The sequence below is a fragment of the Sander lucioperca genome, chromosome 3, assembly GCF_008315115.2.
Source record: "Sander lucioperca isolate FBNREF2018 chromosome 3, SLUC_FBN_1.2, whole genome shotgun sequence".
Taxonomy (NCBI): domain Eukaryota; kingdom Metazoa; phylum Chordata; class Actinopteri; order Perciformes; family Percidae; genus Sander; species Sander lucioperca.
The window spans coordinates 33,191,620-33,216,800 of record NC_050175.1 but is presented as its reverse complement, the minus strand read 5'-3'; the positions used below and the strand labels follow the sequence as shown (position 1 = coordinate 33,216,800).

The following is a 25,181-nucleotide window of genomic DNA, read 5'->3' as shown; positions in this document are numbered from 1 at the left end:
CCATCTGACATCAGTGTTAGTGTAGTACACACTACACTAAAAATCAAATTTAAATATATAATTAATATATCTCTGTAGTGCAGACTCTGTACTACACACTACACTAAATATTACATTTAAATAATTAATAAATAACCAGCTTTTCAAAATAACAGTTGCAATGTGCAACTTTAAGCTCATTAAACTATTTTCAAAAAAAGTGCTGTAACAGTTTCACTGGCATTGCTCCCATTATCCTCCGTGACACTCTCTCTTCCACTTTGCCCAACAACTCTTCTCCAAAACTGCGCTGAGATAACAGAGCTCAGCCCATAGCTTCACACACTCCAGCAGATAGTATGCGTGAAATAAAAACAGGACACGTAATTTCACTGTGTGTAACTACGCTAACTAACCGTGTATTGTGAACCACGTGTAGTGATTAAAAAAAACAAAAAAAAAACAGCTGTGTCTCAAAGACCAGGCAATAGCCGGGACGTTGAGAATCCACGCGTGAGAGGTGATGCGTCCGCGCTATTGTCCGTGATGCACTTGACGGCCTTTTTTTTTTTTCTTTTTTTTTTTGACTACCTTGTTAAGGCGGTAGGGTTCCCCAGCTTAGGCGGCCGCCCAAGCTGCAAAGTGCTGCGGAAAACCCTGCAGACCCTGGCTTTTGGACTTGTTGCTGGTAACAGTCTGGATGATCCTTTTCTTCTTTGGTCACACAGCATCCATTTCTCCCAAAAAATACCTGAAATACTGATTCATCTGACCACAGTACACATTTCCACTGTGTGATGGTCCATCCCAGATGCCTCCGAGCCCAGAGAAGTCGACGGCGCTTCTGGACACTGTTAACATAGGGCTTCCTTTTGGCACAGTACAGTTTTAACTGGCATTTGTGGATGTAACTACGTATTGTGGTACTTGACAAAGGTTTGCCAAAGTAGTCCTGAGCCCATGTGGTGATATCGCTTATAGATGAATGACGATTCTTGATGCAGTGCCACCTGAGGGATCGGCGATCACGGTTGTTCAGTTTAGGCTTGCGCCCTTGTCCTTTACGCACTGAAATTCCTCCACATTCCTTGAATCTTTTAATTATGTTATGCACTGTTGAAGGTGAAATAAGCAAATGTCTTCCTATCTTTCTTTGAGGAACATTGTTTTTAAACATTTCAATAATTTTCCTCACGTATTTGTTGGCAAACTGGCAATCCTCGGCCCATCTTTGCTCCTAACTAGACTAGGACTAGACCTTTCTTGGATGCTGCTTTTGTACCAAATCATAATTACAATCACCTGTTGACATCACCTGTTTCAAATCACATCATTATTTAATCAATTTACCTGATTACTAGCCCTAAATTGCTCCTGTCCCAACCTTTTTGACTGTCTTCTGAATGACAGGAAAGGATGTATATTTACAAATGAAATTAAGTTGACCAGACAAAACATGAAATATTTTGTGTTCACATTGTCTGCAATGAAATACAAGTCAAAGTACACTTAGAAATCCCTACTTTCTTTTTTTATTAAAAAAAAAAAAAAAAAGCCAACATAAGAGAAGCACAACACAGCCCTGCGCCATCAGTGTCTGATTTACTACACATCAACTTGTGATTGAAACACAATTAAATGTAGGGCTGAACAATGAATCGTTTTCAAATCAAAATTGCGATTCGTGGCTAATCGTGAAGACCGCGATTAATCAAATGTGAATATTTTGTTGTTTGTTTGGTGTAACACTTGGTTTAACATTTTTTATTCCTCTTTTTATTATTATTATATTTACAGTTTTTTGTTTACAAGATAATTGCTGGAATAATGTTACATATCACAGATTGTTTACAGAAATGTCCTATTTTCAGTGGATTTTTCATTTATTTTTTTATTACTTTATTTAACATGATGGTGTGCTGCTGTTGAACTGAGGCACATCAGACATTTCAGTTTACAGGAAAGTACTGATATTTTTTTTATTGGAACGTTTTTTTTTTAATTATTATTATTATTATTATTATTATTATTATTATATTATTATTATTATTATTACTTTAGCTTTTGTGATAAATGTTCTGTGTTTGACTGTTCAATGTTCTATGCTTATTAAAAGAAAAACACTTATTGCTGGCAATTCATATCTGTGTTCTCATCCTTGCATAAGAATATAGAGCAGTTTTGATGGTGTCTCACATTATAATGCTCCATGACATGTTTTATCTGTTACACAGTGAATATTGAACTCTAGTTATACTTTTTTTTTTTTTTTTTTTGTAAATCGCGAATCGAAATATCTGGAAGAAATAATTTTTTATTTCCCTGAATCGTTCAGCCCTACCTAAATGCTACTTCAAATGTTTATAATCCATTACTTAATTCATTCATTATTATAGCATTATTATAGTATAATTATTACACAAAACACATATACATATACAAAACACAATAAAAAAGACATTTGACGTATGCCTGTACGTTTGACGTAGGAAGTATGCATTAAAAAATTTAATCTCACATGCCCCCTGCTGTACTCCAAAGTACCCCTAGCGGTACTAGTATCTCCGTTTGAGAAACACTGGTCTAGAGCTAACTCTCTGTAAAGTGTCCTGAGATCACTTCTGTTAAGATTTGACACTATAAATTAAATTTGAATTGAAGTACTGTGCAAGGCATCGAACATTTACAAAAAAAAAATGACTACATTATAAATCCTGATTAAGTCCGATGCCATGAATACACGAGCATGGGGGCTGTAACTTTCATTTGACTACCTGTCTGCAATCTGTATACAAAACCTAATTCCAGCACTTTTCCATGACTGAAAAGCTGCACAAAATTCAAAACTTGAATAGTAGACCTAAGAACAGTCTGTCCCCCTTTGTTATTTTTAGCAAAGTGACTTTCATACACAACCTGTGTTCAACCTATATCCTGAGGTCATCGCTATTCACACCAACAAAGCAGAGAATTTCTATGGTCTGGGGTCCGTTTCAGGAAGGAGGTTTAACAAACTCTGAGTCTAACCCTGATGTCTGAGTTGATTTACCCTGAAATGGGAAACTGAGTTTTCGGTTCCAGAACAGCTGATTTGAGTTGGTTCAATCAACTCGGAGTAGGTTTACCCAGAGTTAAGCGCGTGCACCACCACAATAAAAAGGCAGCATGAATAGAGCCATGATACTACGATTCACCATGGTAACAACCACAAACAAACTGGTCGGCGGAAATACTCATGCGCACAAACAGCTTGTTTGAACATGTATTTCGTTAAAAAAGCAACATAGCGGCTGCTGCAACAGAGAGAGAATTGGTGTGGGAGAAAATTGCTGCTCGAGTCAATGCGTAAGCATTGACAGTATTAATTTCATATTTAATCACAGGTAACCTATAATATTACTGGTGAAAAGTAGAATGGTATTACACCTATAATTTCATTAAGGTGCAATGCTGCGGGCGAAAAAGTAAGCTACTACTAATCCCATTCTGAGCCTGCAGCACCATGATCATTAACAGAAATATAATTTATAATGATTTAATTCTTTTTAATGGCTTTCACTGGTTTGTGTCCAGGGAACACTACAAAAACGTTTCAGAGCAAGACACACTTTTCTGACGGCTCTGCATACAGTGGCTTTACTAATATGATCCCCATCACCAATGTTGTAAAGAAAACTGCCGTTTGCAAAAAACATAATGCGAATGGTAGATGTTAGTGATATGAGGACGGATAAGATATCTACATATCTGATCGAAGAATCTGAATCTGAAGAAAAATACCTCTCAAATCGGTTATCTGGAAATGAAAATACATCTAGTCGGGACTCAATATCATCTCCCTACGTAAACTCTCTGTGAAGTAATACAGCTTTTTCATCACGGGATCGTCGACAAAAGGACATGACATGTTTGAGAAAAAAACGTATAATCTGCCTAACATAAATAACATAAAACTAAAATGCGCCTGATACAGACTGAATGAATGAATGAGGAAATGAAAGCGCGCTGTGTCAGAGGGAGGAGACTGAGAGAAACTCAAGGTTTCTTGAAGAAAACCTGCTCCCGACCAGGTTAGGTTCACAGAGTCAGTTACCATAGTAACTGACTCTATAGAGCAGTTTTGATGGTGTCTCACGTTATAATGCTCCATGACATGTTTTATCTGTTACACAGTGAATATTGAACTTTAGTTATACTTTTTTTTTTGTAAATCGCGAATCGAAATATCTGGAAGAAATATCGCAGATTTTTTTCCCTGAATCGTTCAGCCCTACCTAAATGTAATGTTTATTATAATTATACTATAATAAAGTCAGTTACCATAGTAACTGACTCTGGGGTTAAGGCTGCATCTCATTTTTCTGTCTTAACCCTTCCCCTTACCCTACCCCTTAGTTTTGCGCGCTCCTGTGAGAATAAGGCTGAAGCCCATTTCTCTAGCTTACCCCTACCCCTTAGTTTACCCCTAGCCCTTGGCCCTCGAAAACGAGGGGTAAGGGTGAAAATATACCCCTATGAAATGAGACGGCACTTGGTTACATCATCATACATACTTAGGTCTGTTTGCAGTAAATATTTGTATACACACACTGCATGGTGTGTTGTATATCTGTTTCAGTTATCACTGTTTTGAATATCATTGATGTTCAGAAACACTTTCTTTGTTAACAAAAAGCTGTCTTTATTGCCCAATGAAGTAAACATTATTACAACTATTAGAACCATAACTTACATGTCACACACATAAAAAAAGGCACTCAAATGTATAAAACTAAAAAAAAGCCACACAAGACCACAAACAAAAAACAACAGCTATTATGAAATTCCAGACCCCAGTCTGATGCCTGTTGGCCAGTAACCTTTCCCTCCATACCCCATTTCTTTCATTAGTGTCCTGTATCATAACCAACAACAATGTACAGGTGCATGAACAGGAATGAATTACACGTTTACAATAATACAGTACCAATACAATAATGAATGGCTACAACATGAACGCAGAAACTTCTGCTCGTTTTCAGAAAGTGGATCAGCTGCTGGGTTTCCTCCGGCGTCCCTGTGTGATACAGGATGGTACATGTAAAGCACGTATTGATGTCTCCAAAGCAAGTAGTGTTATACACTGACATCAAACGAAATTCGCTGCTAATGGAGTTTAGTTAACACTGTAGACATGCATGGAGTCCATTCAAGGCAGAGAAATGTGGGACTGTTGTGCAAATAAGCAATGTAGCTAACGTTAACGTTAACTTTAGCGTTAGCATAGCAAGCTAACGATTTTTAAAAACGTTTCAATTACAAACATGGTTGCAAATATATATGTACAGGACTGTGTAGAGCACAAAACAAGACCGTCGTAATTTTTAAATCAATTCTTTAAGCTGAAAATACTTACATTTATGGATCTCTCTGGTCGACCGGGCAGCCATGTTCCTTGTTGCGCAATGAATCTGGATACCCCTTGCTGTTCAAGTAAGCTTGCGTCCTTACTTGGTGTGTACCTAAGTATGTATGATGATGTAACCAAGTGGCGTCTCATTTCATAGGGGTATGTTTTCACCCCTCGTTTTCGAGGGCCAAGGGATAGGGGTAAACTAAGGGGTAGGGGTAAAGGGTAGGGGTAAGATAGAGAAATGGGATTCAGCCTAAGTTACCGCTCTTTCTGAAACAGGCTGGAGTTACCCCTCTCTCTCAGGTTTGATTGACCTCCCTTTCTGAAACAGAAAACCCACAGTTTCCCTCATCTCAGGGTTAACAAACTTCACTAAACCTGCTTTTTGAAACGGACCTCTGGTGTAACTTTTTTTAGCGTGGCCATTTTATGAAAGGCTAATGCAAGGAAGTGCACTTCAGTCATATCTAATCTAAGTATCTTGAAAAGTGGTATACGTGTACCTGCAGGTAGCAGCTAATAACAGCTAATAATATATTTTTTAAAAACCATGTAAACATAAAAGTAGCATCTGTGATAAGCTCACAACAAACTCACCACCTTCGCCACAATATTATTCCTGAGGGATATCTCGCTGAGAAATGACTTAATTGTTTGCAGTTCTAGTTATCATGTTATGTGCTCATAGTTGCAAGCAGAGCTCTTACTGTTATCATTATCCTTATCCTTGTGTTTACCCTTACACAACTGCAAAGTGCTTGTCTGAAATTTGACCTACAGATTTCATCCACTGAGAAAAAAAAGAAAAGAAAAGTTGAGCTTTCTCACACATTCCCAGGGAACTCAGACGAGGGACGCCAAGACACAACCACGTCATTCTGCCAAAGAAAACACATTTACAGTCAGCGACATTTGCCTGAGTGTAATGAGTGGCCCTGGTAAATGCTGTTCACTCCTGACACACTACTCAGTGTTTTCCCTAGGTCTGCGGAAGACTAGGTGCACGTATTTGGCGAGGGGTTAAGGGGTGCTTTCTTAAAAAAAAAGTGAAGTTTGTCAAAAAAGAAATTGGAATTTGACATCATTTTTGGACCATAATTATTACCATATCTGTGTCTACAAAGTTGGAAAAGCTAGATCAGATGATAAATAAATAACACTCAAAAAGCTTAAAAGACAAAACTTGCTTAAGAAGTCCACTGGGCTTTTAGTTAGTTTTGATGCTCACATTGATTTTACATTCATTCGGCTTGGGTGCTACACCTAAGCTTTACAATGGTAGGGGAAACCCTTTTCCAACCAACAGTCATAACTTGTGTTTTTCTGCACTCTTACTTGAGGAGCATGTGTGACAGATCAGTTGATAGAACAAGCTGACAGTCAGCCATCATTGAGCACCAGTGGCTAACATAGCTTTTGCAGTGTATTCAGCATCTTTGGCACTGCACTTATTAGAATATTAACTGTTCAGCCAAATAAGAATATTAGTTCAGTTTTGATTAAGTGCTACATGTCGCTGAAAGTGTTCTGACAAAGACATGTACGAAGGCAGATTGAATTCTGAATATTCTGGTTAATAAACTTTATGCTCAAAGATCATCTTTTACAACAATAAGGGTCAATACAAGTGAAATGCAGCCTATAAGACATGCACGTTCTGTTTTTGCCAATGTATAATGCTCCAATGTCTGTGCCAGGCAATATTGTCAGATTGTCAGCTCCCCAACGTAAAATTGTGATGGTCAGATCAGATATATTTTAAGAGTTTAATATGACTAACTTGCTGAATACTTATGATCTAAACAAATCTAGCATTACATATTGTACCATTTTGTAAACTAAAATTATGAATTTCAGTCAGTTAGGACGAACAACAAACAAAGAGTAACACTTGCTTGGTGCATTGAGTGCAAAATAAATAGTTGAGCCTCAAGTTGCGTTAAAGTTATTTAACACTGTTTTGTCCCGTCAGGTAAGCTAACGTTGACGTGTCGGTGAGCAAGGCCACATCAAGAAGCCTAACATTTATCAATGAAGGTAACGTTAGACGTTTGTCTAACGTTATAATACTGACGTTACCAGAGTACAGCATGTCACAGGGCCAATGTGGAGAAATATCGTACAATTTCATATCACACGATAATGACGGCAAATATTTACCGATTTCTTGCAGACTTTCCACCCGGCCTCATCCCTCTTGTAGCTTAGCAAGCAGTCACCCACTGCCTTCGCTTTATGTTCATAATCCATAATAAATAGTAAAAGAATAACGTTACGTTACCTTGCTAACCCTGGCGTTAATTCACTTTGCAGACTAGCTGACGTTACAGTGGCTGAATGGTTGACACACGATATTGTTATCGTTCAATTCAATTAATCAAAGTCACAATGTAGCTGGGTTTTGTAACGCAAATGCAGCAGCGACAAGTTACTTAACGTTAGCAAGTACAACCGCCGTTACAGAGCTAGCCTTAGCCAAAATGAATGAAACCTATGCAATGCCCACATCGTTTACGAACAAGCAACTAGCTCGCGGGTCTGAGGTATGTGACAACTCTGTCAATTACTGTTCATGGTAAAGCCTTTCTGGCCGCGCGACAGCCCACATCCGTCTCAGGCAGAATGTTAAAATCCCAAAATATTTGAATGAATTTCCTAAAATACAAGGAGAATCGGTAGCAGAGGTGTCAAATCATCTAGAAAAAATACACTTCCGTTTATAGCTTTCAAAAGAAAACCCATTTTTACAAACGTAAGCGTTTATGAAAATGTACCATTTGCTATAATAGTTTTCAGTATACTTTAAACAATATTCAGTGATTTAATCACGTATTTACTATTGGTATGTGCAGAGCAAAACATGTAATCAAGCGAAAAGGTTCCATGTATCTTATTTTGAAGGCAAACGCGCCACACCGGCGCCTGACTCTATCATGTTGGCGTCACGCACCTGCGACTGGAGTCCACGCTGTTTGCAGCTTTGCAAGCTGGGAATTGTAGTGGTCACTTCTTTCCATCTGAAATGCTGCTTAATAGTGTTGTGCGATACTGCAAAATGTGGTATCGATCCAATACCAAGTAAATACACGGCCAGTATCACCGATACCGATACTTTTTAATAATTAAGGTGGATTCATCGTCAAATTGCTAAATCTGAATTAATTTTCATGACCTTTAAGTGTTTTTGTGATTTTTCCTATGGATTATTAATAAGTTAAAACCCAGGACAGAATTTTCATGTAACATGGTTTATATATTATGCCATTCCACTTCCCATTATTGTTATTTAATATCAATGTAGAATTATTGGCTCAAGGGCGCCCTCTCTCTGCAGTAGTTAAATGCCACTGGCTGTTGTGTATTCATTGCCAGTTATGAGAGACGTGCCCAAGGTGAGTTGCCGAGTACAGCACGGAGTACAAATATTGTGTATGTATTTATGTCTGTATATTCATTGTATGAACATATGTGCACTGTGATTTATGAACATATTAATAATAAGAGTTACAAGTGGATTGTTTCAAGTGCCAGAATGTTAAAATAGCAGCATAATGCTCTTTCTAGCTAGCCTGGCTCCGCCCTCTTACATACTTCCACTCAATTTTCATTTTCCTTCAGTACTCCGTCGGGGTTTGCGGTATATTCTTGGGTTTTCTACAGTCAAATATTTACTGGTCCAATTAGCGAACAGAGGGAGTGGCTGAGAACGATTACGTTGAGGTCGTGCGCTAGTTTGAGTTGTAGTTCCATAATGGCGGCGGAGAAAGATGCAAGCGAAGCCATTCGGTCCGTTGTGGCAACGCTGCCGAATATCCAGAAGTTAAAGGCCGGGCAAGAACAATCTTTGCTGAGTTTTGTTGGTGGCCATGATGTTGTGGCCCTCCTCCCCACGGGTTTGGGAAAAGTTTGATTTTCCAGCTTGCTCCGTTAGTGGTGAAGGAGTTGGCTAAAGCGAACGCTAGCGATGCTAAGCGGACGTCACGACCAAACATTAGCGATTGGTTATGGCAGATCCATAGTGGCTCTGGGCAGATCCAATAGTTTTAAACTTCAACAGAGTACCCGCCTTCAAGGAAGTTAACACTTATCAATGGAGGGTGGCTAGACTCTCTGTACAAATGAAATGTACGAGAGTCTGGTAGGACCAGGCTACTTTCTAGCTAGCCTCTGTGCTAAAATAACATGCTATTCTTTTGTAGTGTGCTACAGTAAGCTATTGTGAGCCAACTATATGACTGGCCAGTACATACTCTGTTCCTATATAGGTACATATTTTCACATTATTGTATTTGTTGTGATTTTTGTATGGCTGTTGCGTATTCATTGCCAGTTATGAGAGACATGCCAAAGTGTGCTGCGTTGCGTGTAAGCTACTGTGAGCCAACTGAGTGACTGACCACTACATACTCTGTTCCTATTCAGATAATAAACGATAAAGATTGAGTCTCCCGCTCGTCATTCGTCATTCTACACACAACGCAGAGTCGAGGGGTTGCTCAAACCAGCCAGTCAGAGACACTTGTATACATTTGTTGTGTTAACACTGTATTTTACAGCCTTTTTACAAATTTTACAGCTTGCCGTTTTTTCATTTTTGGCCTGAAAATATAGCCACACATCTTGCTCTCTGCCATTCTTCTGCTCCGTCTCTGTCCTGCTTGTGTGTGTGTGTGTGTGTGTGTTTGCCTGGTGCTGCTGAGTCATGTGACGGTACAACATCAAATCAGAAGAGTGGGGAGGAGGAGCAAAGTGTGCCTGCTCTGCACTGTGACAGGAGCAGGACTTGAAAGCAGCGGCACAGACACCGACAGCCAGGTCGCCTCTTTGATGAATCTTTGCGCCCATGGGCGTGCTGGTCTTACAGGAGGGTGTGTTCAGGTGAATTCTTGGCATATTACTATCTTGAGGCAGCGGAAAGTGATCGCGCCATTGACCAACAAAAACCTGGTCCAAAGTCAATAGCGCAGCATTTCATTGTTATTTTAACATCACATTAGTAAAATGTGCCTAGGCTCATGCACAGCGCGTGCACACTATGCTTGTTACACACACACACACACAGGGAAGCGCAGCAGCACACAAACATGCAAAAGATTGGTGCAAATACGCCATCATAATATCAATGTGCCAAGGTACAAACGCGCCTGGCTTTTAAAGGGAATGGGAGATGACATTCTGATTGGTTTATTGCATGTTACGCCCACAACACACCTATGAATTAATGAAGACACTAAGTACAACCCTTTTGAACCATGCGCCTGGCGCAAGGACCCTTTTTTCCACCATCAAACTAGCAAAAGTGGATTTGGACACGCCCTAAATGCACCTGCGCCATGCGCTTCACGCCGTTCGCTTAGATCGTTAAAATAGGGCCCTCGGTGTCTGATCAATGGGAGATTACTATTATATGCTGATTGTATGGGAAGCAAGTGTAATTATGTAAACTGTATTTGTGTTCATAGCTGTTGTTACACTAATAGCGTCAGTGTAGTATGGTTTGAATATACACATTGCAATACTAACACGTGCTGACAGCTGTTTTAAAATGATACAAGACAACACACATAGGGGAAAGAAATAACATTTATACTGTAATAATATATTTTCTGTGCTTTCAATGCAAAGTTTTAATAACACTAAGTGTATATTTCTATCATATTTTGAAAAACATTTGAACAGAATACATAATTTTAGCAAAGGAGATGTCATACATTGGAGCAGACCAGGTCATTGGACTCAGTGACATTTAGATCAAAGCTGGTTTTGGACTTCTTTTTGGCAAGCTTTCCTTGCCTAGCATCGGACTTGAGATAGTGCTCCTTGTTGTGGATGACCTGAATGTACTGGTCAGTGCTGCTGTTCTGCTGGTCACTGCTGGAGGCTAGGGATGCCGAGTCGGACTCGGTCAGAGGGGTCTCCAGCTTCGGTCTCGTCTTGGGCTTCACATAAGCCTCCATGTGCCTGGTCCGGGCTGGGGACTGACAGTGTCTTCCTGGGGAATGGATGTGACGCCTGCTTCGCACAAGCAGAGAGTCTGCTCCTCTCAAACTGGTCTGGGACTGGGAGTGCGACTCTAAACCGCCCCAGTCCATTTCAACATCCTCCTCCTCTTCATCCTCTTCCTGCGCTCCACATCTTCCTTGAGCAGTGTGGCTGTCTTTAGCCATTGACGCGTGGCTCTCCCCGCGGTCCCCGATGTAGAAGTGCGCTGGCTGGTGGAGGTCAGAGAGGGAACGGGGCCGATGAGTCTTCCCCAGCGACATCCTTCTCCTACCTTTTCCCTTATCCTCCTCCTCTTCCTCTTCGCTCAGATGTGGCTGCGATGGCTGGGGCCGGTGAGGATGTGGTTGGCGGTGAGCAGTGCGCGGCGGGTAGCGCTTGAAGTTGCGTGGGTATAGCTCCAGGATCTCTGCGGGCTCCTCCATGAGGTAATGGCGCGGGATCCGTGTGGCCGAGCGCAGCAGCTTCTTCCGGGGGTCGTGCTCGTTGACGATCACGTAGCGGGTGGTGGGGCCGCGCCGTCCTCCATAACTCTGTGCAGTGATGATCCCAGCAGCCTCGACTGGATGTATGGAGCGTATGGTCTTCCTGTACAGGGGGTCAGAGTGGATCTTGTCAGAATAGCGAGCTGGGGGACTGTACGCCATGTGGTGGTAGGACTTGGACCTGCAGGTCCCACTAGGGCGACCAAAGAAGGGCGGGGGCCTGTTATGAGAAAGGACAACACATCAGAATGAGCTTGTATATGGCATATCATTATGTAATATTGTTGGTATGTTATGATGTTATTAAAAAGCATGGTCTTATTTGAAATGCTTGCACTGCATTGCAACACATAATTTAGAAAAAAAATATAGGAGACATGATGTGCACTGAGATGGGTAAAGACTGTTAAAAGTACTGAAATGAATAAAAACCCATGGCTATGTGGAAGCTTGAAAAAACACAAAAATAACAAACTTATGATATATATATTGGTCAGCACAGCAGTGATGTAATGCACAGTAAATGCTATTTGTACAAAATGGTCTTAAACATGCAAAATAGTGCTGGTATAGTCACTACAGCCAATATTCAACAGGTTTAAATTTGACAGTTTTCATGCCAAAAAACATTACACAACTTACAAGTAGTCAGTGCTTCCCACAGAATATTATTCTTCATAATGGAAAAGAAACTGAGACAGCATTTAGAAAACCCAGGTTAATACTAAAGTAAGTACAAATTAGGGCTGAACAATGGATCACTTTTAAATCAAAATGGCTATATATTTTAAGAGTTTAATTTTTCAGATAACAGGAGTCACAATTTTTATTTAATTAACATTATTAACCATCTGCTGCAAGAAGGAAAGTTTTAGTTTTGGTGGCTACAGTTACAACTGTCACTATCAAATGAAGTCAGCTGAAGCTCATTTACATTAATCAAGTGTGTTAATTCAATTCAGAGTTGGCCCGACTGCAAACTTTGCTGTTGGCATATGTGGCCCACTATTTATACTTGGACAAACGTGATTTCCTAAACTAAGAAACACTAGCATTTGTATGTTTGAAAAAATAAAGAATGTCTTTAAGCTCTTCAAAAAGACCAACTTTGACATGGGTATTTTACAGACCAATATTGTTGAGTGTTACTGACCAATAGCTGGTGGATATTCAGCTGTTGGCCAGGGCCTTATTTCCCAAAAGCATCGCAAGAATAAGATTATCATGAATTCCATCTTATGAATGTTCTTACGCTTTCTCTCCAGCGTCAACCTTGACCAACTCCCCTGCTCCTTCACCCACCACACCTGCCTCCCCCCCTCCACTCTCTCAGTCACTCTCTCATTTCTCTCTGCTGTCCCCTGTGGAGCTTTCACATTTCACCACAGGTATGAACAGCTCCACCTGCAGCCTTGATCCCATCAGCTTTCATTAAGACCTGTCTACCATCCATCGCCCCACTCATCACTACAATCATCAATTCCTCTCTCAGTTACGGATCAGTCCCCAAAACACTCAAGCTTGCATCAGTCACCCCCATCCTCAAGAAACCTGGTCTAAACCCGGACACCATGTCCAACTTCCAACCAATATCCAACCTACCCTTCCTATCAAAAATCCTGGAACATGTTGTCGCTGCCCAAATCAAAACCTTCTCCTCCAATAACCTGTTTCAATCTGATTTCCACTCACAAAACAGCACTGAAACAGCCCTCCTCAAAGTCACCAATGACCTCCTCCTCTCCTCTGACTCTGGCCACCTCACCATTGTTATCATGCTTGATCTCACTGCAGCCTTCGACACCATTAACCACTCCATCCTCTTGTCTCGACTGGAAACCTACTGCAACATCATTGGCACCGCACTCTCCTGGCTCCGTTCCTATCTCACCAACAGACAACAGTTCATACACATCAACAACTGCACCTCCTCCATTGCTCCTCTGTCACAAGGAGTCCCCCAAGGTTCGGTGCTTGGTCTTCTCCTTTTCTTCCTTTACATCCTGCCACTTGGAAATATCATACGCAAACATGGTCTTCACTTCCACTGCTACGCCGATGATGTCCAGATCTACATCTCTACCAAATCCATCACCACAGCTATATCCTCCACCCTGACCAACTGCCTCACCGATATTCAAACCTGGATGCAAACCAACTTCCTTCAACTCAACTACAATAAATCCGACTATCATGTCGGATTTATTGTAAATTTCCATTACTGCTTTATTTTAGGTTTAGAATGAGCTTAATGGTAACATCTGTCTCCAGCAGCAGCGTAATTAATCAAAGTTGCCTTCTTTAACTGACTTCCACCTAGAAACATGAATTATAAAGGCCAGCAAGCTGTAAACCGTTTACTGCACAATAAGTTTTGTTTTCATACCGAACAATTCCAGGTATAAAACATTTCATTGTATTGTTTTCAACACCATTCCGCATCATCTTCAGCACCATACACAGCCGATATTAAGAAGCTCTTAACGTGACATCCTTTGAGGATGTGGTACAGCAATTCGGAATCCCTAGGTTTCAATATTTTAGATATTTGCAACTTCGCCATCTGTTGGATTCAGTTCTTCGGACCTGAAGGCAGCAGAATCTTTAGATAAGGTGTTCGTGAAATATGGAAAAGGTCATGAGGCTTCTGGGTATGATTCTATGCTTATGCAGAACCTGGGGACTGGATCTTGGTCAGCCCTCAAAAAGACATCGAAAAGGGATCTGAGTATTACACTGGATGATGAGGAGTGGGACAGAATACACAATGAGAGGGTGCACCTCATTCAGTTCAAGATTATGCATCGCTTCTATTGGATTCCCTCCAGATTGTTCAGACTTGATCTGAAAGACACACCAAATTGTTGGAAATGAAAGACAGAGGACGGCCAATTACTTCATGTCCTATGGTCCTGTGATAAGGTCCAGGAATTTTGGACTGGGATACATGATAACCTATTTTGGATTGCAGGGACCCAGGTTCCATTCAGCCCGAGATTAATTGTTCTGGGAGATGGGTCAATCCTAAGCGGGATGGATAAGCACATAAGAAGCTGGGTCCAGACTAGTTTAATGATGATTAATTTAAGGGGATGGAGGAATGAACGGGTGCCGTCAATCCAGGAGTGGGCTTGTGAGTTGGCTAAGGTGGCGGCGGTTGAAAAGATGTCATATAAACTGTTTGCCAGATGTACTGTGGAGACGAGTTTACTATGTGCTTATTTTTTTAATCACATATACATAATATGTTTATTTGGTTTACAGTTGTCTATTTTGTTATTTGTATTGTCTTGAATGTTATAGTTATTATTTCATCTTGTCTTCATTTTTGTCTAAGGAAGTGGTGATGATGAGTGGGGGGGTTGGGGGGGAGGGGATGTGTTCACATTGTGAGCTGTATGTTTTGTGTTTTGTTGAAAACAAAATAAAAGCTGTTAATCTTAAAAAAAGAAGCTCTCAACGTAATGCACGTGCACTCGCTCTTAAGTGCTGCTTTAGGAAACATGTAAAAATGAAAAACGTAACTTTTAAGATCAGTCATTATCAGTCCTATCGATTACATCGGCAATATCTTCACTACTGAACAATTCTACAAAAAAAAATCCTAACCAATAAAGTTGCATCCATCACATAAAGCCCAGTTCAGACCAAAGATTCACGACGAGACGAGTTGAAACATGCAAGTACTTGCAACCCGTCGGTCTGCAGCGTTTTAAAACCTGCAGTTCACACCAATGAGACAAGATGACATGGTGTATCATCTCCATAGCAACGACTCGTTGTACTTCTGTCCTAACTTCCGACTTCCAGGCTTTTTGTAGCTAATTATATTGATTGTTGCGTCTAAATATGATTATGGATAACGTTAGTGCTAGTGAGATGCTTGCTACAGTTACATTTCTTGTGATGAATCGACAAACATACATTTTATTTCTCCTATTCTCTGCTTTGTCCTAGGCGCTCCCTCTCTTCAGTCACTGTCTAGCTCGCTCCACCGTACGTGCTTGCGGGCACACGTTGACCCTCCGTTAACCGTTTGTAACAGAAATAAAATGGATTATGGATCATTTTATTGTAGCTGACTTTACCAGCTGACTTCTCTATTGGCTGTTGAAACAGGTGACGTCTCTTACGTTCTAAAACCAGCCTCTGGAGACTTGACCAGCTGAGTTTGAGTCGAGTTGAGATGGGCCGGTTCAGACCGCTGCAACTTTTCTCTGTGACGTTCTATCATTCGCGAATCTTTGGTTCTGAATTGGGCTTTAGAGGTCGCCTGTTGTCTTAAGTCAACCTGATTGGCTAAATCAATATAAAATGTGTGTCCGACCTGTTAGGAACGTGCTCTGGCCTGTGTTTGGGCAGTATGGTCACTGTTGGACTTCTGACAGATCCAGCCCCCCTTCCTCTGTTCAGGTCCGCCCTGGACGCTGATTGGGTGATGGTGCGGATGCTGTTTCCACGACGAACAGGGGAGTTGAAGTTTGTGACGCTGCCGTTGCGTCGGGGAGATGGAGTGTGAATGGAGGCCTCCTGGCTCGTGATGTCGCTCTCCTGCTCATCCGGCTTTTTGTCCACCGCAGCCTCTGGAGCCTGCAGCCTTGCTAGGGTTGGGGTAAATGTTACAGGGTGAGGGTCACCACACGACAAGAAATAATAATAACCCTACACACAGAAAAAAACTGAATAAACACCAGAGATACCTGCAGCCATCTGGAAGACTTTCTTCTTGTCCTCGGTCCGCTCCTAGACAGATTCAGTTTTAAACCGTTAATTATTTTCCACATTCTTTGCTTACAACATTACTTAAAATGATTATTCAGTTATCCAAATTGTTGCTGATTAATGTTCCGTCAATCGACTTATCAAATTATTGAGATCAATATTGTGGCCATATAGTGGAATTACAACTTCCTCTGGCCCAATAACACTTTTTTATTATACATCCATGGCTTCCATACTGTATTCTTCTTGTCATATAAGGCCACCAAAGTAGATTAAAACCAAATGCTATGATTGAGAGCGATGCAGACATATTTTGATTCAGTCCTACAAGGTATACATGAAAGAATGAAACTCAGAAACTCACAGTCTGGAGCTGCATTCTCAGCTGGTTGTTGGTGAATTTGAGGGATCTGGCTATGGCCTGGAGATAGTATATCAGCATGCTGAAACACACAGGGGCAACAGTCAAGATGGCACGTTGTGTGTGCGTGTGTGTGTGTGTGTGCGTGTGTGCGTGTGTGTGTGTGTGTGTGTGTGTGTGTGTGTGTGTGGTGTGTGTGTGGTCTTACAACAGCAGCAGCAGTGCCGGCAGCACTACGACAGGGCTAGTGACGTAACTCATCACTTTACTGAACCACAGGGGGAAGTCACTGGCCACTGTTTCAGAGATGATGTCATATATCTTCTCTTGACCACTGAAACACACATTTAAGTAATTTAAGTTAACATTTAGAAACAATATAAACACGACCACACCTAAGGGTGCAGGTAACAGCTCCTACTTCAAATGTGCAAACTGACGATTATTGAATAAACACAGCAGAATCTAGCAAATATTTTGGCTTTTCCCCTTGGCATAATTGTAAGGTGACCAGATATGAATGGATAAAATTCGGGACGAGACGGGGTAATGATTTATTATTTTTATTCAGGAATTCAACTGTCTGTCATGTAAACCCGAAAATACAAATAAAAAATCATTAATATCATGAAGTGTCATTATGAAACAAATAAAACAAACACAGTGACTTTAACATCAGCAACATCCAATCCAATCACTCCTTTTTGTGGCTGCCTGCATGTGCACTTTCCCTGGCCTCATGGCTGCAACTTGCACTCTCTTCATCTACTCTATAACATAAAAAGGGGACAAAAAAGTTGTATTTTTTGTAATTAACCTTTGGTAGTAAGTAGTATAGTATTTCAACCCCAGACTGTGGTGTCCCTCAGCTGTGATGCCACCCCGTTGTCTCCCGATGGGGATGGGGGCTTTTATTTTGGAGATGAGGAGGACTTTCGGAACGTTTTGGAAGTGGGTCGCAGGCAGAGCGCCCTGGGCCATCTGCCGGACTGGGAGCTGGCTGCAGGACGACTCAATCACCATGAACAGTTTTTAATGTTCTAAACTACTCGAGAGTCTGCTCTTGAGACTTTGCTCTAATTTTCGGGACAATTAGGGCAGGATTCGGGACAACTGCTTGGATTTTGGGACTGTCCCGAATTTTTCAGGACGTCTGGTCACCCTACATAATTGTCATCTGCAGCAACCTTAACACCAATGTATGGACATAACCCAGACTGCCAAATGCAAACAGATTTACACACTAGAGGATAATCTGGTAATTTGCTCTTGCCGGCAATCGCAGGGGCGTTCCCGATTTGAGACTGGTCCAAACCATAGACTGTAAAAATAATGGATGTACTATCAGTAACGTCACCCATTGGTTTGTGGACTGCCGTTTTGAAGCCAGTTTGCATTTTGGCCATCTTGGTATTTTGTAGCCAGAAGTGACCATATTTGGACAAAAGGGCAGAGCTGAAGAGGATGACCCGGCTAAGCCAGTGTATCTATGGTTTCAGTGGTGCTGCGCTAAGCTAAACACTAAAGAAGTTAAGTTGCTGATTTTCAACCCTTCTGATGCAAGTCATCCAGCGAAGATTTACCAGCAGGTAAACGCAGACCTCTGGGTACCGGCACCATTCATCTGCATGTACAGTACAGAAAATCGACATATCGTACTTTTCCTTAAGTCACCAGCTAACGCTAGCGCTAGCTAGCCAGCTTTGGTTGACAAGGTGCTACCGAACAGTAAACAAGACATTTTTAGGCGACCAAAATGTCCCAATTAACTTGGTGAAAATACACAGTGCGAGAGTCAAAATTTAAGATGAAAACACGGACAACCGCCAAAAACAAGTTCAGGACTATTTTAATGTGTACAGTGTTAGCATGGTTAGCATTGTTAAGCCTCTGTCCTGATTGACAGGTCCTAAAGCATCCCCTGCTTTTTCGTCTATCTCAAAATAAATCGGACCATCATTTACAAAATGAACATCAGTCTGTATTGAAGAAGACTTGAAACTAGCGATTGAGGCCATAAACTCATTATGAAAGTGTTTACTGAGGTAACAAATCAATTGAGAAGTAGGGTTATTTTCAGTGGAGTCAAAATTAGAGAGAATGTAGCTTTAAGGAGCCTCAGCATTGGCTTCACTTTTCAGACCCAAAAGCTTCGTCCATAATTTTTTTTACAGTCTATGAGCCAGACAGCCTTTACAGGTTTTGGGACATCCTTCTATCAATATGGAATATAAGTCACAGCAGTTCCTCTAAACAACACACATCTTCTGATACTATATAAAATGTGTTTACCTGAATGGTCCACAGTGCTGTGACGGTCTGTATCTCACTATGGCGAAGATGGTGGGCAGCATACACAGAAACAGCATGAAAAGCAGCATAGCCAGATAGAAATTGTTTGATCTAAAAAAGGCATGGCAAAGAGAACATGGATGTTTCAAAATTAGCAATGTTCACATTACTGCTGTTTTCAGACCTTTGCTCTACTGTTGCTTTTAGAGCAATCTGTTCTTTCTGCAAAATGCAGCAGACATTCTATGTGGGAAAATGAGCCTAGGCTACTGTATTCTGTTCATTGGGTGGAAACCCAATAAGGCCACTACTTTTTTTTAAAACATCCTGTTGAAAGAAAAAGGTTGTATATGCATGAGCAGAACATAAAGTATTAGCTTGCATTACTAGTGAAATCTAAATGTAGTTTTAAATGAATGAATCGGACGTATTTGATGTGCTAGTTGTGGGTACCTATAGTTAACCACATCTGTGTAACTGTATTGTTTGAGATCGCCTGAGAAACACGCTGAAGAAGGGCTTCTTGCCCGAAACGTCGTTGTGGCAATAAAATTGCCTCTGGAACAGACGCAAATCAACCATCTTTAAACCCAAAGCAGCTGTGCTCAATAGAACTGTGCAGTTTTCAATTCTGATTTAGAAGCATTCACAGGAAATACCAGTGTCCAATTTCGGAATTGTTCGGAAAACTTTTTTGTGCACAGATAAACTGCATCAGACTCTGCCTTCCACTTCCGGGATTGCTCCTGTGCCACTGGAAATTCCGCCAGATGTCACTCTTTTCGGTATGTCTGTTACCTTCCTCTTTCTTTGTGTTGGTGTTCTAAACTCCAGTTGATTTATGAGGACTATGGTTAACTGCTCCTCAGATCTCTGCAGGGTAAATCCAGACAGCTAGCTAGACTATCTGTCCAATCTGAGTTTTCTGTTGCACGACTAAAACAACTTTTGAACGTACACATGTTCCACCAAAACGAAAGTTCCTTCCCGAGGCAATTTTGCAGACGCAAATTGGCACCGTCCGGCACCCATGACAATTATGATTGGTTTAAAGAAATGCCAATTAACCAGAGCACGTTTTTCTCCCACCTTTGGAATGCTGTGTGGTCTAGCCAGACCTTCCTTCACAGCGCTGTGGAGGAAGGTCTGGCAATGCGAGACTAGACTCTGCCTGAATCTAGTGGGTTTTTTGGGGGGACTTTATGAGACTTCAATAGATACAGCAAAAAGTGTTTGAAAGAGGAAAAGTTGTTGGAGGATCCAAACTAGGGATGGGCAATATATATCGACATCGATATATGAGGCTAGATATCGTCTTAAATTTTGGATATCGTTATATATACTTTTGCCTTTTCCTGGTTTTAAAGGCTTTAAAGCGATGTCATTTTCTGAATTTGCCACTAGCTGTTCTGTTATTTGCTTTTACCCACTTAGTCATTATATCCACATTATTGGTGATTATTTATCAAAAATTCCACTGTGAAACTATTTTGTGAAAGCACCAATAATCAACCCTACAATATCGCCATGGATGTATTTGGTCAAAACTATCATGATATTTGATTTTCTCCATATGGCCCAGCTCTAATCTGAACCATCAACCCTGCCCAAGGGGTCGGACCCTTTTACCACACAACACCGACCGCACACCATCCACACTTTGACCGAGAATAGAAATGGCTCCCCCAGGGCTTCCTTTAACAGCCAGTGAGAGTGATCACAACATCTCCTGACATGAGTACAGCAGCTGAAGCAAGGAAGGGGACTCCACAGTACACTGGCATTGTATCACTGACATAGGATCAGAAAACCTTTTATTTTATTTAGATCATATACAAATCTGAGATGTTATGTCATGGCATGACATTACAGCAATGGTGCCAAAACCCATGGTCAAAGTCTCATGTTTAAAACACAAAGATTGCACTGATTCATATTTTGATCTCAACAATAAATAAATAAATGAATGAATGAATGAAAGAATGAATGAAATTTATTTCAGACATATCAAAATAAAATAAAACAAGAACAACAAAAATGTACAAATTAGTTCACAAATAAGCAAAACCGGCTTGGAAACAATTTTTTTTCACACTGGCATATCCAACATGATCACTCATCTGTACTTAGTAATGTTCTGTTTGGTTTTACTATTATTACTATAATTAGAATTTTATTGTCTTGTAAGGTGACCTTGAGTGTCCAGAAAGGCAGGAAGAAGTACTTATTTAATCCTACCCCTACTCCACAGCTCAGTAGTAAGTTATCAATATAACTTCCCTTCCTGACCCTTGCTACTGTCGTACGCTCCCATCTAACTATCTATATACAATTTGCTATATTATACTGTATGTACAATCCATATACATATATATGTGACATACACAAATGTATGATCACATTTTTGTTTTGTTAAGTTTATGTCAAAGTAATTATAATGTGCAGCAGCATTTCACCTTTTTGGGTACATGCACTGTCCCAACTGTCAGTAGAGGGCAGTGTGAGACCTTAGGTGCTGCATCGACTGTGGACTTCTGGGAAGCTGCCCGTTATCGCTCATTCTGATGAGAGCAGCTACATTGAATGGCAACACATTTTCATTGTCTCACTTATCTTTTTGTTTAGGATACATTAACTGTCAACACTGACCCGCGCCCGGGAGGGACATCTACATACATACACTTATAATGGATCCACAATAAATCAAATGTGTAATGTGAAAGGGATCAGTGGTAGGGCTGAACCCACACACAATTCTCAAAGAATTCTTTTAACTGAGCCAGGTTAGCTGTTTTCCCCTGATTCCAATGTTTATGCTAAGTTGGCTAACCTAACCACGTCCTTGGACAGAAGTCCACGTTTTTCACTGTGCATGATGAACATTTTCTGAATTACGCTTCCATTTTCTTCAAAGGCAGTTCTCAGTCACTCACAAAACAATCCCCAGGAATAAAGATCCACTGCTGTGTGTTTTCACCCAGACAAAACTCCTCGTTTTCACAGTAATATATGGTCATGTTGGGGGCGGTGCTCCTGTGTGTGATGAACATTTTAAAGACAGTATTCAGCTTTGATTATACATTACCACCCGCAAAGGGCCAACAACTCTCCTATTGTAGTTGCTGCATTTCTTGGTTGAGGCCAGGAATGCTAGACTACTAAAATGATGCTAAAACAAAATGTATATTATCACCAACAGAAATGTTTACACATAGTGTTTTCAGCACAACATAATTATGAGTCACAAAAGCCTTCTTTACTATCAGAAACCTGTCAGTATCAGTCTCTCTCTCCTCCAGCATGACTGCATTAAATGGCTCACATTTACTCTCAGCTGTATGATGGACTGTGTGCGTGTGTGTGTGTGTGTGTGTGTGTGTGTGTGTGTGTGTGTGTGTGTGTGTGTGTGTGTGTGTGTCAGACCTGGAGGCTCGGAACACCTGCTGATGGGGGACATTGCAGGTGAGGACGGCCCAGCTCCTCAGATACATCAGACCAATCAGCTTCAACACGTTGAAGGCAGGGAGACAGGGAGAGAAAAACGCTCCCATCCTGGAGGAAAGAGGGAGAAAAGTCATTCACACACACACAAGCAGGCATACAAGCACGCACACACACACACAGCCACTGGGGTCACGCCCCATTGAAAAGCCATTCCATCCAGTGGCTCGTGGTTTCACTTCATTATGTTCATTGCAGCAAGGCGACATTTCTGAAACGACTTGAGGAAATACAGTGGAGCAGCCACAGAGGCGTAATGGAGAGATTACAGAGGGCCACATTCCTTTAAACAGGGTCATGGAGACTGGTCCGCACCGGCCACACTATTAACTCTGAGTTAGATCTTCTATTACACACACAGTGGGAAGGCCAAGGTGACACAGAGAAAATAGAAAGATATTCTCCATATTTCATTTTCTGTCAACTATTTTAGACACATTTTTGGACTTACCAGATCATCCCTTGGTTATAAATCAGATGCAAAACATTCTCTGCTATTTTGAATTCTCCATATTCAGGCTGTGAAAAGACAGAAAAAGCATTAATGTGGTGTAGACCTGTTACTAACGATTATTTCCATTGTCCATTAATCTGTCGATTATTTTCTGGATGAATGGATTGGTTGTTTGGTCTCTAAAATGTCAGAAAATGGTGAAAAATGTGGATCAGTGTTTCCCAAAACCCAAGATGACGTCCATAAATGTCTTGTTTTGTCCACAACTCAAAGATATTTAGTTTACTGTCACAGAGGAGTGAAGAAACTAGAAAGTATTCATATTTAACAAGCTGACATCAGAAAATTTGACTTTTTCCCCCATAAAAAATGACTCAAACCGATTATTCAATTATCACAATATTTTTTTATTTAATAGTTGACAACTAATCAATTAATCTTTGCGGCTCTACTTTAGAGCAATGATTTTATGAGTGGGTCCCAGTTGTTGTAAATGATTTAGGCATAAGAAAATGCATTCAGCACATTTGTTGGCTCTCAAGGAGACACACAAAGTGTTTTAGTGAGTAACACTGTAGGTAAACAGAAACTTTGTTTGTTTACAAGAAAGGTACACAGGGTACCTTTAGAGGAATAGTTTGATATTTTGGGGAAAAAAATGCTTATTCACTTTCTGGTGGAGAGGGTGAGAAGATCAATACATCTCTCTTATCTGTCCATTCAATATTAGCTCAGAAACAGCTGGCATGGCTCTGTCCAAAGATGTAGAATAAGTAGTTTTGGAAAGTCACATTTTTCCTTTCGAGCAGCCCATACATGGAATATCACACCCACAGAACTAAGGAACATCATGTCTATCAAATCCATAAAACATTGGTTATTGACTAATCAAATATGCTGCCATAATCCGGAATAATGTGTTTGTCTTTTGTCTTTTGTCTTTTGTCGCTATAGCAGTGTCTGTGTGTGCTTATGTACTTGGTGCTCCTGTGTTGTTGATGTGTCTTAATGTGTGTCTATGTACTTTTACCTGTGTCTACTGTATTTGCTACTATGTTTTTCTCATGCCATCAACCTGAAAGCTGTCATGATCTGGAATAGTGGTTGTGTCATTTTACTTGCCTGTGCTTATGTGTTCTTGTTTTATGCTTATGTGTTGTATTGTTGTGGCTTATCTAATATTTCAAGCCATCAACCTGCTAGGAACTGCAGATGAAAATTTGCCTGCATTGCTAAATCTGGCACACTTACATGTTGGACTCTGTGCTCATGTTGATTAATGTGTGTTGTCCCTTTTAAATAGAGAAATAAAAAAATAAAACCTACCTACCACCACCTTTAAAACTCAGTATTTAACATGTTATATCTTTTTTGCTTAATCCATACCATTCGCTGTTTTACTGGAGTTATGCGCTGGACTATTTCTTTGCTGCGAAACAGTAACTTCCTGCAGTCTTTTAAAGTTTTACAACACAAAAAAATCTACTTGTGTACAACTTACAAACTTGCTCTCTAAATCCCAGCAGCAGCAGTCACTCAGGTAGCGAACCACCAACCCTCTGATGAAGTCAATGAGCAGGATGCTGGCCACCGTGAAGATCATGTCAATGATGGACAGCTTCAGCATCTCCTGGAGACACACCATCCACATACAGCATGTAAATATACAAACATATGCACTTCATTATATAAGTCACCACTCAAACCTGGCCAAAACCAGCTCTTGACTGGGTGTTTCAGCACGTCCGGAACTTGCAACAGGATGAATTTATCGCATTTTACAAGAGAATGACACAGAGATTGATAATGCTTAATGGAGTGTACATCAACAGAAGGCAGAGACAGCCTTCGATCAATCAATCTATCTTTTACATGAAATCATAAAATACAATTTCAGTGAAATGTAATCCTGTCAGTTGCTTAAATTGTGCATTTTTATTTTATATATATATATATATATATATATGTATGTATAAATGACGGGGGGAGGGGGAG

At 40.6% G+C, this 25,181-nt stretch overlaps 2 protein-coding genes across 3 annotated transcripts in view; both read right to left on the bottom strand.

Annotated features, from left to right (window-relative positions):
* Positions 1–8,072, bottom strand: part of stard5 (StAR-related lipid transfer (START) domain containing 5) — a 20,983-nt gene extending 12,911 nt beyond the window's left edge. The window contains exons 1-3 of the mRNA XM_035999878.1: positions 7,669–8,072; positions 7,532–7,626; positions 6,200–6,249 (exon numbers count right to left, since the gene is read on the bottom strand). Of these exons, the coding sequence (XP_035855771.1) occupies positions 6,200–6,249; positions 7,532–7,621 (140 nt within the window). The 5' untranslated portion in view covers positions 7,622–7,626; positions 7,669–8,072. The remainder of the gene's footprint in view (positions 1–6,199; positions 6,250–7,531; positions 7,627–7,668) is intronic.
* Positions 8,073–10,886: 2,814 nt separating this feature from the next.
* LOC116050770 (transmembrane channel-like protein 3) overlaps positions 10,887–25,181 on the bottom strand; it is a 67,128-nt gene continuing 52,833 nt past the window's right edge. The window contains exons 14-22 of one of the 2 annotated variants that reach the window (XM_031300994.2): positions 24,688–24,816; positions 23,184–23,251; positions 22,655–22,783; positions 19,232–19,342; positions 17,148–17,273; positions 16,943–17,021; positions 16,557–16,599; positions 16,184–16,457; positions 10,887–12,076 (exon numbers count right to left, since the gene is read on the bottom strand). In XM_031300994.2, coding sequence (XP_031156854.1) covers positions 11,077–12,076; positions 16,184–16,457; positions 16,557–16,599; positions 16,943–17,021; positions 17,148–17,273; positions 19,232–19,342; positions 22,655–22,783; positions 23,184–23,251; positions 24,688–24,816 — 1,959 coding nt within the window. In that variant the 3' untranslated portion in view covers positions 10,887–11,076. The remainder of the gene's footprint in view (positions 12,077–16,183; positions 16,458–16,556; positions 16,600–16,942; positions 17,022–17,147; positions 17,274–19,231; positions 19,343–22,654; positions 22,784–23,183; positions 23,252–24,687; positions 24,817–25,181) is intronic. The other variant, XM_035999853.1, reaches the window with a different exon arrangement.